The sequence below is a fragment of the Phragmites australis genome, chromosome 24, assembly GCF_958298935.1.
Source record: "Phragmites australis chromosome 24, lpPhrAust1.1, whole genome shotgun sequence".
Classification (NCBI taxonomy): Eukaryota; Viridiplantae; Streptophyta; class Magnoliopsida; order Poales; family Poaceae; genus Phragmites; species Phragmites australis.
The window spans coordinates 7,708,082-7,724,203 of NC_084944.1; the positions used below are offsets into that span (position 1 = coordinate 7,708,082).

The following is a 16,122-nucleotide window of genomic DNA, read 5'->3' on the forward strand; positions in this document are numbered from 1 at the left end:
GAGTAAGCAGCTGCTAGTTTTTTTCCAAAGAAAATGAGTAATTAAACAGCTAGTGCTGCTAGCTTGATATGCAATGTTTGACATAATTTACATTTCAGCAAGATAGGTAGCTCCCTGATTACTACAATATCATGCTGACTAACTGAATTGGTTTTAATTGTTCCTTTGCAATTTCAGTTGTCGAGGAGTTGCAGGACCCAGAACACAAATCTGTGATGTGTTGTTGTGTTGCGATTTTAGCTATCAAGGAGTTGTGGCACCTAGATCATAAATTTATGACGTGTTGATGTTCCATAATGTTAGTTGAATAATCTGTGATGAGCTGATGTGTGAGCTGCCTAACATGAATCAGACTCATGCCTCATATTACTTGAATAATCTATAATGTGTTGATGTTTGGATGCCTAGATGTTATAGATGATACATTAGTTCGACTTTTGTATGAACTGGACTCGTGCTGATTTTATATTTTAATTATGTATGTGTGACTCGATGCTTGAATAGTTAGATTGCATTATAGACTGTCCAAATACTTGAACCACAATTTGCATTTTTTTTTCATGGCAATGAGCTTATCTTGTTACAGAATTTTTTTTCTGATGTTTAAGCTTTTTTTTTTTTTGTTTCCCAGGGTTTTTATCCATGTGGCATCCAAACAGCAGCGGGGATAAACCAGGAAAATAAGAGGATGTGCAAATTCTCCTTGGGAGTTCACTTTTCTCTCTTGCTTCCAAACTAGCCCTTAGAGTGGCAATAATTTGAATACCCTTTTTTCACAAGCATGCTTAACGAATTTTGTTCGGCTCAAGCAAAGAAGCCCGACCATGCCAAATCAACCAAATCATTTTTTTTTTGTCAAATTAACCAAATCCCTGAACAAACGAGATCCAAAAAAAAGAAAAATTTGTCAAGCCCGTTTCTCCGCGCCCTGCCGCCGCCCTGCGTCGGTCCCGGCCTCTCCCCTCCCTCCGTACTCCATTCCCTTCCGCTTCTCCTCGTCGCGTCGCTAGGGTTTCTCCCCTCCGCCCCGCGCCCCAATTCCGATCGATCCACGCCGCGATGGTCCCCGGCGCCCGGCCCTCCGGCGGCGCGGCCAACTCCACCTCCACCACCGGCGGCAGCTCCCCTTCCGACCGGGGCGGCGCCGCGCCCTCGGTCTCGGCCTCGACGCCGGCCAGTGAGAGCACCGTCGCCCGCCGCCTCAACGGCCTCGACATCCAGGCCGATGATGCACCCTCCTCGCAGCCCGCCGCCAGGTTCGTGAGCCCTCCGCCGCGATTCCGTTGTTGCTCGAGTTTGGGTGCTCGTTCCCCTTCCAGCTTGCTTGCTCCGGGGGCACTGTGTGCTGCGCCGCGTGAGCTAGTGGTGTTTCGCGGGTTGGGACTGCGGGGGTTTGGTCGCGTGGGTGCTGCTATGCCGATCTACATTTGTTTGTGCGCTACATTTGGTTCATACATAGTGGTTGGCTTACTCATGGGGGTGGGAATTGGTGGAAGGGGTCAATAGCTTGTTTGGAAGATGCTGTGGAACTTGAGCGTAGTGTTATGATTGTTTGTATTCATCATGTTAAAACAGGCCATTTTCTTTCTGTTTGCGCACGCTTTTGTTGTAAGTATTGCGAACTGATTGATGGGGATGGTTGTAATTTCGTTGCATTCGTGTAATGAAATCAGGGGTTAATCCCGTTCTGGAAAAAATGTTAAAACAGGCCATTCGACATTGTTGTTAGTGTCACATCATGCATGATGAAGTTTATTTTGTTTCCAACTATTGTGCTTGAATTCGTTTCTCATTTTTGTATTATTGAGATCCTAGCTAAGGGCTCGTGGCATCCAAATAATGTTGGTTTATGTCTGTTCCTTCTATCGTGGAACAGATGACATCTCTGGCATTTGTCCTTTATATAACTCTTGTAGCAGCTCATGCCCACCATTGAATGGAGAATATCACTTCTGGATGTTTGGCTGTTTTTGCTACTTTTTATTTACCTGTGACCAAGGCTATATCCCTTTTGACTTCGTTAGGTGTGTATCTTTCAAAGGTTGGATATTCTGGCTTATTAATTGATGCAGAACTAGCGACATTTAAAGAAATTAGAGTTGTTTTGCTTTACTACATTTCATATTTGGTAACTGTGTCTTTCATTATACCTTCTTTTACTTATTTCTATGTCCATTTACATAAAACATTTATTGTTGTTTTTCTATTCGTCATGCAGCAAGAAGAAAAAGAGAGGTTCACGTGCAGTTGGTCCTGACAAAAATGGCCGTGGATTGCGCCAATTCAGCATGAGAGGTGGATTGAACAGTTTCTTTCCCAGTAGTACCTTTTTTATTTTCACTTCTTTTTGGTTTGTGGAGCATAAGCGAAATGCACACATAATAGTGTTTCCTTTTTGTCTCAAGTGCGCCTGGTATGAAGGCATTGTTTTTGCTCAATTTTTCCTATCAAACATGCTGTACTATCGTTTTGAGGTAGCCAGTTTAATGAGCAGTAGTACACTGCATGCTAGTGTTAAAAACTCTCATGAAGTTTTTTATTTTTTCTTTTTCAGTCTGTGAGAAAGTCGAAAGCAAAGGGAGAACAACCTACAACGAGGTATTCACTTTTCTTTTCTATGGAAGCTATATCTAATGTTATTGTGGTATAGTTACATTGTATAGCATTGATGGCTTTTTGCAAAGCAGCCTTCAGTATACGCAGCCAACGAACGTTAGGTACTGACATCAGAGTAGTACAGAACATACAGATGCACCTCGAAATTTTTTAGATCTAAACCATGTATGTTTTGACCAGTCATCTGATAAGCTTTACACCTGTATGGATTTTGAACAAAAGAGCTAGTATATCCAGATTCTCTTACTACAGGTGTGGGCTTCTGTTATTTGTTCACCAAGGTTGATATGCACTAAGTAGCAGTTAGCTTGCCACCTCATTTCAGTATCACCTTGGTGCTTTTTTGGATCATGAGTTGTGCTGGATAGTTTAGAGGCACCGTAACTTACGTAGCACATAGCCACACACAGAATTGAACGGTTGTTTGTACTTTCTCATTTTGTAAAAAGAAAGAACTCTTGACTAATGTACAATATTTCTTGGAAGCTACCTTTATGGATTGTGGCCACTTCACATAATATGGATCCTGATCTATATCAGAAATAGATCATGGTGCAACAAATGTGGATAAAGATTCACTTTGGACCCTACTCCACTTAATTCTTTTTCAATTATATGACATCAATGCATCCTTTTTTCCTGCATCTCCTTTTAATCTGCTGCAGCTTCAGAAGCTAATTTATACATATGGCCTGCCTTGTTCAGGTGGCAGATGAACTGGTTGCTGAATTTACAGACCCCAATAATAATATTGACTCTCCAGATCCTGATAATCCCTCTGCGGTATGAAATATTACCACTACACTTTGTCAGTGATGTGTTAAGTACTAAAATGCAATATGTTCTGATTATGTGGGAAAATGCAGCAACAATATGATGAGAAAAATATTCGAAGAAGAGTGTATGATGCACTGAATGTCCTAATGGCTATGGAGATTATATCTAAAGATAAAAAGGAAATACAATGGAAAGGCTTGCCTCAGACAAGTATGAATGATGTTGAAGAATTGAAGGTTCTGCTCCTTGCTTCTAATAATTTGTGTTTACTGAGAGTTCTACCTTTTCTTTTGGTCATTTCATTATGTTTATGCACATTTTGCAGAAAGAGATCATTGGAATGAAAGGTCGGATTGACAAGAAAAGTGCATATTTGCAGGATTTACAAGATCAAGTAAGGATATAGGTTCTATTTTTATTTCATTGTGATTGTCAACTGATACTGTTGATATTTTCCCTGTCCATTATTACAAGTTATGACTGATGAGTGATTACGCACCATTGTTTCATACACTTGAAAAATTGAAATACCCAGCACTGTAAATTTCGTAGTTGCCGTTGCGCTCAAAGTTAGTTGCACTAAGATGTATTGTCCATGAGACTATTCGAATAATAACATTAAAGCAATGCCAAGGGGGAATCACTTGGTTCATGCTGCTGTGTCACTCTGACAGGGTGCATACAGAATCAGGGGAACACCTAGCCTTCCTCAATGCTTTTCTGTTACATTTTGTATTGGACATCGAAGCAAAAGGGGGACACCTTCTCAGTTCATGTTCGATTGTATAATTAATGCAAGTGCGTTCAGTTGCTATATAGATGTTAGAAATATCTATTTTGGGGAGTGCTGAATGATTCCCTTAGCTAGTTAGCTGCCCAGATGACTTATTGCTTTCGCATTGGAAAACCAAAGTACTAAGGAGTGTCTCTCTATCAGAACTAATCATCGTCAATCATGGACCAGAACATTCATATGCAAGCCATTGTTTCAAAACAAACCATATATTGCTAATTGTATTTCACATTGCAGGTCGAATTAGTAATTATATCTGCTCTTTCATGTTTGATGTTGGAACTGAAATGATTTGGAAGCCCACAATTAAATCTAGCTGCTTGCCGTTTTATGCCATTTATTTGTTATGTTTCCTCATGCTCAGTGAACCTTATGGTGACCCTCTCTTTGTATGAAGTATGTAAGTCTCCAAAACTTGGTACAACGAAATGAGCAGCTATATGGGTCAGGAGATGCACCTTCTGGTGGAGTGTCCTTGCCATTCATACTAGTACAGGTAAAAAGCAGTTTCTTCTTCTTCTTCAGATATGGACCTAGAGAGACTTAATTGTATCATTCTGTTTGAATGCTAGTGCTGATCATCTTGCTAAATTTGGAATCTACTGTTTCAAAAGGACAACATATTAGGCCTGGGCATTCGGTCTGGTTTTTCGGTTCGGTTTTTTCGGTGTATGAACAATTCAGTTTTCGAAATATGCAAACCGGATACGATGGAAAATATTGGAAAACTGCCCAGTTTGGTTTCGGTTTTTAAGGTTCGGTTTTCACCAAATTTCTTATCAGACTGTTTTCACTGATTCAGTTTCAGACTTTCAGATCAGACATCAGAGTATCCAAGTGTGAACAACATTACAACAGAACAAGTGATGCTGCTGCATGAACTATGAACAAGTGCTAACAGAGAGTAACAGATAAACGCTTATATTAGACAAACAAACTGATAAACTGATGCAGCATGAACACTTGAACAATGAACAAACTGATAATCTGAATTATGATATCAGACTGATATCACACAATGTCACAAAGTCACAAACAAACTGACAAAGTGACAATCTGACAATCTGACAATATATACTTCAGATATTCAGATCAGATTGGTGATTAAGTGATACAAAACTGAAACTGATATCACAAACTGATATCCTGATCTGCAATGACACAAATTGTCAAACTGACAAGCACATATTTAGATCAGCGATTCAGTGATATTCAGATCAGTGACACAATCACTCAATCAGTGAAACATGAACATATCAGATCAGTAGATCACAGTATCACACAAACATATTACATGATTCATCAAATGACACTGGTAGGTCACACATCACACTTGACACTTGGCACATGACAATTAAAGTAACTCTTACAGATCACACATAACACAAACAGAAATATATCACGATTAAAGATTTAAAGTCTGCCACTAGGTTCATCAAACATGATTAATCAAACATCAATCATCATGGGTGGTGGTGGCAGCTGAGGTTGACTTGCCCTTGGACTTGGAAGAAACTGTCATGCCACCAAGTTCTGCAACTAATGCTAAAATATAAATCAAGCAAGCAAACAAAGTTAGTTTGTGTATAAAAAATCAATGAATCATAAGGAACATGAAATAAATAAATAATTGATTAACCTTCTTCAAGTTTGCCAATTCTTCAGTGTTCTCTTCAACACTAAGAGTAGTGGATCCTCAGGAATCTGTTACAATTGTCCTTCCACCATTCAAGAATGTCAAACTCTTTATGGTCTTCTTTATTCTCTTCTGCAAAGTACTTGTCAAGTTCAGATTTGGTACTACCACAACTGTTCAGTCTCATCTTCTGAGCAATTATATTCCTCGCCAACCTTTTGCTCCTTTCTAGTGGTACTTGAGAATCAGAAGAATGTGGTGCCTCATCACTTGGAGCATATAAATTTCTATACTCTTCAAACAAAGAACGGAAAGAAGTATTCACTATTGCCCACAATTTCTCCCTCGTTTCACTATCAAACATTTCCATAGTAGCAATATTGTGCCTCGGGCGCCAGCTAGCTCGATAGCTCATGCTTGTCTGTGTCTGACGGTTTGACGACTTGTTGGCGGTCTGCGTCTGGCGGCTAGACGCAAGGGCCGTGCAGGCGGCATCCGGCAGTCCAGCGGCAGGAGGCTAGGAGCTAGGCATAGGCGGGTGGCCGGGTGGGCGACTGGGCAGTGGCGGCTCAGCGCCGTGGTGGGCTAGCGATAGGGTTAGGCTGGCGTCTAGAGGCTCGGGGGTCAGGGTCGCTATTGCTACTCACAGTCGCTCATCGGGTGGGGTTGAGTCGGGTGAGTGGGGGAGTGGGCTTGAGCTGTCAGGGGGATTGATAGCCGGACTTCAGGTTCCTAGCCCAAACAGGAGTCACAAGAGTTGCCGAGTGGTTCTTCGGTTTTGGGCACATGATAGCCGTACCAAGAACCAACCACCGAATAACATTGAAACAGAAACCGAACCGACCACCGAATAGCACTGAAACAAAAACCGAACCGACCACCGAACACACAAAAAAAAAATGACAATTTTGGTGGTTCGGGTTCGGTTCGGTTCTTCGATTTCGGTGTTCTTTTGCCCAGGCCTACAACATATTGAACCATTTTGTAGCTTTATCGTAGCAAGAAAATATATGGCACTATGAACTCGAAGAAGAAACATTCCAATTCCATGCTCCTGTTTAGCTCTTCGTAGCGTCCACTTTTCTTTTCTTTCTTCTGTAGCAAGTTCTCTCTCTTCTCCTGTCAAAAGAGGAAAAATCATCTCTTCTCAACTACTCCATATCGATCAAGAAGTTTTCATTTTTAGTTTAAATGGTATTTAGATTGAAAGTCTAAATTTTGGAAATTTACGAGGGTTACACAGCTGAACCCCAAGGATCATAAGCATTGAGTTTTGGATTTAGATTCTGCCGAGGAGCTGCAGCTGAGTAGTTGGAATCCGAGCAGGTTCCTGAAAACACTGGAACTAACTGGTTTGTCTTTTATTTAGTGTGTGCTGGGTGCTACAATAAATTCCTGAATTGGGGTATTTTTATGTTCCTTACATGGATTGAATACAACAGTACATAATCAATGATACAAGATGTGACAAACATGAAGTATTGAAAACAACAAATAAATTGTCAACATTAATTTGGCCATTCCGGTTTTGGTACCCTGATTCCAAGACCATTTGGATTAAAATCCTTATTCTGTTTCAAGCCAAGGCAAAATGGACCCTTGAACAACATAAATACATATTTGTATTTTTAAAAGCACTAGTGCCATGTGTGTGTATTTTTATGAATTGATCATTTTTTGGTGAAGTATAAGGGCAAGAACCATGGGTAGGTATGCAGCAGCATCTTAGCAAACTCTTGTGATGTTGCCACCATTACCTCTTTTCATCACTTGTTTCTCCTGTGTTATACCTTTTCAACTTCATTATGCATTCTCCACCATTTCTTCTTGGCCATGGTGCGCTAAAAGTACAAAGACCTCCTTTTGTTGTGTAACCAGACACGTCCTCATGCAACAGTAGAAGTGGAGATATCAGAAGATATGCAGTTGGTGCATTTTGACTTCAATAGGTAAGATAATAATTATATTGTTCTCGTTCACGTTATGTATCTTGTGAGTCAGATGAACCTAGAGTTTAGTAACATATTTATCTCCTAATTCCAGACTCCCAACTAAAAGATAAGTCTGTTGATAAGAATTTGTCAGATCGTATTACATTCTCTTTCTGATTGTATGATTCCAAGATTTTCATTGCGTATTTTTTTTCTGCTACTAGTACATGGAACTCTCTTTAATGATTTGTGAATAATAGCTTGGCAAAAGAACCTAAACATAGTTCTAAACTGGGCCCTGATGAATTGCCTTTCTCACCTCTGTGACCTTATGGTAGCCTATTCTTCTGGGAAAAATGTTGGATCAATTATTTCTAGGCACTTGATACCACTTGGGGACCTTGTGGGAACCCATCTGATAGCAGATGGTATAGTTACCTCCTTGAATCAGTATTCAGTCAAGAACATGTATCTAGCCTTTAACTCACTTGGGCTGGAGCATTTTTCTCATGTGCTGCAATACATATTTTTAAAATTTGTGCTTGCCTTTATGACCTTATGTGCGTTCTAGAATCTAGTTAAATCATTTAATTGCCATAAAGAGTACGAGAAGCTCCTGAATGCTGAACCCTTCCTGACTTGTATTTTTCTGAAAATGCAGCACTCCATTTGAGTTGCAGGATGATTCCTTTGTATTGAAAGCAATGGGGTTATCTGGTAAAGAAGAAACTGATGGCGCCCAAGCTCCAGTTGCAAATGGAGGTGAGTGCTCAAGTACACCGAACAATTATTGGCATCAATCACCTCAACCTGCGAGGCCAAGAGGAGTTCGGCTACCAACCTCGCCTCCTATTCCAGGGATACTAAAAGGGCGCGTCAAGCATGAACACTAAGCATTAATATGCTTGTTGGTGTTGCATGAGCTATTTGGTTTATTGTTCCCCAGCTTTCTGGTAGTTTTACATGTAAAAAGTGCTTGTAAATTAGGTCGGTGGGGAAAATTGTTTCTTATTTAGCTTTGCTGAAGGTAGATCGATGGGCGGCCGTCATGATGTACCAAACGTACCTGGCTCACTTATAACTCCTAGGTTTCAGTTATCTGGTTGAGGTAAAGTATCTTGGTCCAATGTAATTGTGTAGTATTATCTTTGCGAAATGGTCGGCATCTTATTCAAGATGAGTATCTCAGGAGATTGCAAGTCAGATTTGCGTTGGAGTGGAGGAATTTAGATTTTAGAGAAGACTATTGTTCGTGCATTGAAGTGATTTGCGATTAAAGTCCAATGTTTATCTACATTTTAGAGCATGTTTGTTTGGATTTCTATTTTTTGGTTTTCCTGAAAAACTTTGTTTAAAAAGCTGTTTTTAGAAATAGGTTGTTGGGTTTTACAATAACTTTTGGTTTGTCAGCACAGCTTTCTAGAAAAATGTCTCTCTACGAATTTTTTAGTTTTAATTTATTTTTTCTCAAAAGTAGGTTTCTGATTTCTCTAGAAACTACTTTTTTAAAATCTCATTTGTTCTGGCTTTTAGCAGAAAAAAAAACAATCAGGACATTAGTTTCTTTGTAATGGCATGTAGCAAAGTCCCTCTTTTTTCTACAATCGATGTAATGTAAAGAAAGGAAAAATAGATGACCAAATTTTGGTTTGATGGATCCCCTCCTCTCTCTCTCTCTCTCTCTCTCTCTCTCTCTCTCTCTCTCTCTCTGACATGTCGGGACTGCATCGGCCAGACAGATTTGGCTCGCCCATGTTGTGGCCATTTACAACCGGAAAGAGTATTAGCTAAAAAAAATAGACGATCGAGATAGACTATACGTGCGTACACACGGAGTTGCATTTCCCGTTTCCTTTGGCAATGTATGGTGGCTGCCACAGCTCTAGCATAATTTCTTAGTCTCCTGGCCCACCTGTCAGAGTCAGGCACTGTTACAATCCGCTTGCACCTTGGTTCACCGGAGTTATTCAATTACACTCAAATCATCCGAAGGAGTTCAGAGTCTTCAGAGGGAGGAAGAAGAGAAGGACGGGACTGAAGAGTTCAGAGTTCAGAGTTTTGTTCTCACTCTCCCTCTGGCTCACGGCTCTCGTTACATAGCGCTTCCTCGCGGGCTCACTCATTTGGCCCAGGTAGTCGTCGGGTACCTTGCGTTGGGCACGCGATCCTTGGTACTAGCCCGCCTAGCCTTGGCGTCATTTCCCTTTTCCGCCGCCTCCTGCGCCCAGCCTCTGGCGTGCTCTGAATGTCCCTTTTCCGCCTCCTGCCTTCCCGCCGCCGTTGAGGTAGTCGACGTCGTGACACACATTTTTTTTCTTCGCAAAAATGTTGCAGGAACACTGACAATATGAACTGCATGTGCCCTAGTTCACATCAATCGCTGCCGTGAACGCTCAAACGATGCGTAACAATCAGCGGTCAATCGAGCTCCTTGTCACAGTCCACGTAGCTAGCAAACCACGTAAAATCTGTAATCGCACGAAGGCGACAAGGCACGACGAACAACGGGATCCATGCCCACGGATTTCTCTCAAGCCCTGCCCGTTTCCATCAGCAAACAAACAAATACACTACTACTAGCTAAGTATGCTTATCGTTAAAAAAACACAAATATAAAATACGATAATATTAAATATAAATTTAAGATATGAATATATATATATATATATATATAAATATATATATAATAGGAGCAACATCGAATGATTATATTGAGAGTGATATCGTAGTTTGGTTTTAGATGAAATTAAAAAAAATACTCACTAATTTTCCTTCTTCTTTTTTTTATTTCTATTAATAAAATAAGTCTCATATCCGTAGCTGATAACGAGGCGATGAAGCTGAATGATGAGAATTGATAGTAAAAATGGATAAATTATTTAAAATTTAAAAGTTTTTATTAAATGAGAGGATAACAGAGGAAAAGATGACGCGAGATTTATATAGTAGTTAACTAGTAAATCTCACGCTTGGACGGGCCCAATTGATGGGTATTTTCTCGTCCTCCCTCACACCGGTGGACTCGTGTGGGAGACTGCTAATCAACACGCACGCGAGCAATCGTTCGCGCGAAACACCCTAATAGTCCTCCATTTTTTTGAAACTTTTTTCCTCTCTCATCTTTCTTTTTTGAATGTTTTTTTAAAAAAATGTTAAAACTTTTGAGAGAAAAGTTTTGGTTCAAATTTTTAGAAAAAACATTAGCTCAAAATATTTGAGAAAAAAATACGAGGAAATTTTTTTAGAAAAAAATTAATAAGAAAAGTTTATATCGGGTCACTTGTAGGCTTTGTGAGCCGTCTGGCTTTTGTACACGAGTTGGGCTACTCACATATAACCGTGGAACAGGAATTTCAGATTACGTCACTAACGTGTTGTCGGAGGGTGAACTTCTCAAGCGGGGATCCGGAAGGACCCCTTTGAGATTCGGCTGGAGAAATGATTCTAAATCCGCTTCGCGGGTGAAATAAATAGGAGTAAATGAGATGCAGGTGAAATGGAATGATCGGATGCAGGAAGTAGTAAATGCTTAGGGGATTTTTAGACAAGTTCGGGCCACACTGAGCGTAACACCCTACTCTTGTGTGTATGCTATAAATGCTCTGAGAATGTTTCTCTGAGTATCTGCTAAATTACAAGAATATTTGTCTAGTCTAGAGCTACGTGCTCCTTGTTCTTCAGCTGATATATGCTTCTATCTTGTGTTCTTCGAGACTTGTCCTCAGCTCAACTTTCGTTGTCTTTTTTCGGGGAGCCCGCCCCGCCTATATACCCGTCGGGGCGGTAGCGTGCCCAGAAAGGATAGCGCGAGTTCCAAGACGCTATAAATGGAAAAGCAACCATCATGGGCTGCTGCGCGAGGTGACGGGGAGGGTTGAAAACGCGCCCCTGTCCGGTCTTGTTCGTCATCATGCCGTTTTTCAACGGGTGTCGCGGGGAGGGTCCATCGGGCAGCCACAGAGCAGCTCGGCGTGCCCGCCCGGTCAGAGCAGGTCTGACACAGCAGGGCGGCAGGCGGGGTGCCTCGAGCTCTGCGACATTATCCCGAGGCGTGCCGGATGACGCGCGATGGAACTCGTACATTAAATGTTCCCACGCCTCCCTGCCAAGCCGTGGCAGGAACTGACAGGAAGCGTGAGGGGAGCAGTTGGAAATGACAGGCCACGCGCCCTCTTAAATGCAACATCGGGCCTCTCACCAGTTGACACCTCACCGCTGGGCCTCTGTGGGGACTACCGGCGAAGGACTTCTCAGGCCCTCGGGAACCGAGTGCTCGGGGGCCACTGTTCGTAGTCCCGAGCACTCTTTCCCGGATATGCCCTTTCTTGGTCCTCGGAGAACCGAGTGCTCGGGGACCACTGCTCACGGCCCCGAGCACTCTCTCCCGAAACTGACTGTTCGGGTCCTCGGGGAACCGAGTGCTCGGGGGCTACTATTCATGACCCCGAGCGTTCTCTCCCGGAACTGACTTCCCTTTGGTCCTCGAGGGACTCGGGGGGCCACTGTTCGCAACCTCGAGCACCCTCTTCCCGGCACTTGGCTTTTCTTGTTGTCGGAAGATTTGAGTACTCGGGGGCCACTGTTCGCAGCCCCGAGTACTCTCTTTCTGGTACTTGGTCTTCTCGGGTCATCGGGGAACTCGGGTACTCGGAGACCACTGTTCATGGCCCCGAGCATCCTCTCCTGGGACTTGGTCTTCTCGAGCTATCGGGGAACTCGGGTACTCGGAGGCCATTGTTCATGACCCCGAGCACCCTCTCCCGGAACTTAGTCTTCTCGTACTTCGGGGAGATAACCCCCGCGGGAGGACGCCACGTGGCACTCTGCTGCTCTGGCCTCGGGACTCGGAGACCCCCGGTTCCTGTGGCACCGACACGTGCTATTTTGCGCACACACGAAGAACACCCTCGCGCACTATCGGACAACCTCCCGCTATTTTCTTTTTTGGAAATTTTTCGCTCCCTGTCTTTCCTCTTTTAGAAAAATTTGCACAAGAAAAATTTAGCTTAAAAAGTTTTGAGAAGAAAGTTAAAAAAAATAGAAAAAATTACTAGGCCTCACGTAACAGTCGTGCGATTAGAGCCCTCAGATATTATGCATTCTTTAGTAGGTCATGCTGTTCTTATTGCTTTCACGCACGACACACAGGAAGGTAAAGCATAAGGATGTAGGTGGGAGCAGCATATGTTGAACAGAATGGTGCGTGACTAGCGCGCGCTGGGATCAGAGTTTTCGCTGGTGACGCCGTTTCCAGGAAGGACCGATCGGTGCGTACGCATGCGCCCGGCGGGTGGTCAAAAAGGTCGTCGTGTTGGGACCGGCGGACTCGACCAGCCGTCCGTCCGTCCACTGCGTGGAAGCACATGTTTGCCTCAGTGGCCTACGCTGATCGGCGGCAGGTGGTCGGTGATCTCCGGTCCGCTCGCGTGCGCGCAGCAAGAAGTCTCGGGCTATCGGTTGGCTAGACGATCCAGTTCTGGCATCGTTTCTCGGCGACGGCGACGTGTGGTGGAGCCAAGACTCGTCAGCAAGCCTTATTAGCAAATTCCACGAGCTACCCTATTGTTCACAATTCGCGTCTACTTTGGTAAATTTAGTATTTTTACCGACACGATGCCCAATAAATCGGTATTTACGGGTACCGACCATAAATAAATATAAAATCTTCGGTGCAAACAATTTTTTAGTACAAAAACATAAATATTGGTTCTCGCCAGTCCAATGCTGATTTGAAAACAGTTTTTCTTCTCACCATTCCACCTGATTTATATGAGGTTTTTTTTAAATGACCTTGATGGGATTGATGGGTGGAAGAGCGACTTCATATCAGGATTAAACGTACCACATTAATGTTGATAACTTTGCACTGAATGATTGGTTTGCAACGAAGTTTTTCTTAAATAAATATATGTATCGCGTTTACCAAACTAATAATACTATATTTACTGACTCCACCGAATTTACTGCAGCGGAAAATCCGATTATAACAAAACAAACAGTCCTACCGGGGAGAGTGACCGGAGGTCCTTCCGTCAGCCGGAATAGGAAAGGTTGGGGGTATTGCAGAATGGGAATGTTCCCTCTTTTTTATCATTCTTTTTTATCTTTCTAACCAAAAAAAGAAAGAAAGAAGATGAGCTTTCGTGAATAATTCTTCTCACAATCACCCGAGAAGTTGATGCGCCTGTTTGGATGTGGGGATTAGTGGGTGCCATTTACTTGGTTAACACTTAGTTTCAAGTGTCAACCCACGATGTTTTGATCCGGATCAACCGTCTTAGTTCCCACCACAATAATAATTCAAAGATGTTGCATCCTCCCGCCATTACTACTATAAAAGCCACAGCAGGCATCATGTCCAACACGAGCAAACACACACAAGCTAACCTAGCAACGAACGTACAATATTGAGCAGCTCGCCACTATGGAAGACAAGACGCTCCTCGCCGTGGCCGTGGCCGTGCTGCTCGTCGTCCTCTCCAAGCTCAAGTCTTTCCTCGCCGCAAAGCCGAAGCTTAACCTGCCTCCCGGCCCGTGGAGGCTGCCGATGATTGGCAGCATCCACCACCTTGGCACCAGCCCATTGATCTACCGCGCACTGAGCAAGCTCGCGCAGAAGCACGGGCCGCTTATGATGTTCCACCTTGGCGAGGTGCCCACGCTGGTGGTGTCGTCTCCGGAGGCCGCGCAGGCGGTCATGAAGACCCACGACACCTCGTTCGCCGACCGGTTTACCAACTCCACCCTCGCCACGCTCACCCACGACAGCACTGACTTGGTGTTCGCGCCCTACGGCGAGCGGTGGCGCCAGCTCCGCAAGATCTGCGTGCTGGAGATGCTCAGCTCCACCCGGGTGCAGTCGTTCCAGCGCATCCGCGAGGAGGAGGTGGCGCGGTTCTTGCAGAACATCGCCACGTCCGCCGCCGCTGGCACCACCGTGGACCTGTCCGAGGGGATCTCCAAGTTCATCAACGACGCTTTCGTGATGGAGTGCGTCGGCAACCGGTGCAAGTACCAGGACGAGTACCTCGAGGCCTTCCACATGGCCGTTCGGCAGACGTCGGTGCTGACCCTTGCCGACCTCTTCCCGTCGTCCAGGATCATGCAGATGCTCGGCTCGGCGCCGCGCAAGGCGCTTGCATGCCGCGAAAGGATCCAGCACATCCTCGAGGCTCGAGCAGATCATCCAGGAGAAGAAGGAAGCCTTAGACCGCGGCGACAAGACGGCGCACGAGGGCTTACTGGGCGTCCTGCTCAGACTCCAGAAGGAGCGCAGCACGCCCGTCCCGCTCACCAGCGACACCATCGTCACGCTCATGTTTGTAAGTGCCACTAGCTCCGATCGCCGCCTTCCCCGTCTCATCTAGCCACAAGCTGAAAACACTAAACTGGAGAGAGATTTTCTTTCAGGACCTGTTTGGCGCGGGCAGCGATACCTCGTCGACCACACTGAACTGGTGCATGACGGAGCTGATTCGGACACCAGCGGTGATGGCCAAGGCTCAGGCCGAGGTGCGGGAGGCCTTCAAAGGGAAGAGCACGCTCACCGAGGACGACATCGCCGGTACAGAGCTTAGCTACCTCAAGCTGGTGGTCAAGGAGGCCCTGAGGCTGCACGCTCCTCTACCATTCCTGATCCCACGCCAATGCCGCGAGACGTGCCAGATCATGGGCTACGACGTCCCCAAGGGCACAGCCGTGTTCGTGAATGTGTGGTCGATTTGCAGGGACCCCAAGTATTGGGATGACGCCGAGGAGTTCAAGCCAGAGCGGTTCGAGAACAGCGGCCTGGACTACAAAGGGACAAACTACGAGTTCCTCCCGTTCGGAGCTGGCCGCCGTATGTGCCCGGGCGCAAACCTGGGGCTGGCCAACATCGAGCTCGCACTGGCGAGCCTCCTGTACCACTTCGACTGGAAGCTTCCTGATGGAGTGAATCCTAAGGATGTCGACGTATGGGAGGCTGAAGGACTGATCGCGAAGAAGAAAACTGGCCTGATTTTGCACCCTGTTACTCGCGTTGCTCTAGCTGATGCGTAAATAAGACGGTGGTAATATGGCGCATGAACAAGTATAGCACAAATCTTGAATGGTTATGTGCTTTAACGATTAGTCCGATGGTAAAATAAGCGTCAGAATTGGATTATGTATATCCAACCACTTGGGCCACTCTATTGTTAAATGTAGCTATCTTATATATGTGTTAGAGTATATGGTTTAAAATATATAAGGATCTAGTTGTTACAATAGAATTGGATTAGATTTTATCTTTTCTCTAGAGTTATTGTTGGAATTTGAGGGGGGTTTTCCCTTTAAAATTCAAATTTGAGTTGAAGTCAAATTTGAATTGAGTAAATTCCTTAAAAAGA

The 16,122-nt window shown here is 44.2% G+C and overlaps 1 protein-coding gene and 1 pseudogene across 1 annotated transcript; both read left to right on the plus strand.

Annotated features, from left to right (window-relative positions):
* The first annotated feature begins 857 nt into the window (after positions 1 to 857).
* On the plus strand, positions 858 to 8,988 carry LOC133908082 (transcription factor-like protein DPB). The gene is made up of 9 exons (XM_062350209.1): positions 858 to 1,256; positions 2,219 to 2,295; positions 2,555 to 2,598; positions 3,322 to 3,399; positions 3,483 to 3,629; positions 3,719 to 3,787; positions 4,584 to 4,682; positions 7,701 to 7,771; positions 8,415 to 8,988. Exons 1-9 carry the CDS (start codon positions 1,060 to 1,062, stop codon positions 8,644 to 8,646), a joined length of 1,014 nt encoding a protein of 337 aa, XP_062206193.1. The 5' UTR covers positions 858 to 1,059; the 3' UTR covers positions 8,647 to 8,988.
* A 5,110-nt stretch (positions 8,989 to 14,098) lies between these two features.
* On the plus strand, positions 14,099 to 15,952 carry LOC133907479 (dolabradiene monooxygenase-like; annotated as a pseudogene).
* Positions 15,953 to 16,122: the final 170 nt, after the last annotated feature.

Excerpts from the sequence above, each read along its gene's own strand:
- LOC133908082 (XM_062350209.1), top strand. The coding sequence starts at position 1,060 with ATGGTCCCCGGCGCCCGGCCCTCCGGCGGCGCGGCCAACTCCACCTCC. Across the intron at positions 2,599-3,321 it reads GGAGAACAACCTACAACGAG|GTGGCAGATGAACTGGTTGC; the intron begins GTATTCACTTTT and ends TGCCTTGTTCAG. Across the intron at positions 7,772-8,414 it reads GTGCATTTTGACTTCAATAG|CACTCCATTTGAGTTGCAGG; the intron begins GTAAGATAATAA and ends CTGAAAATGCAG.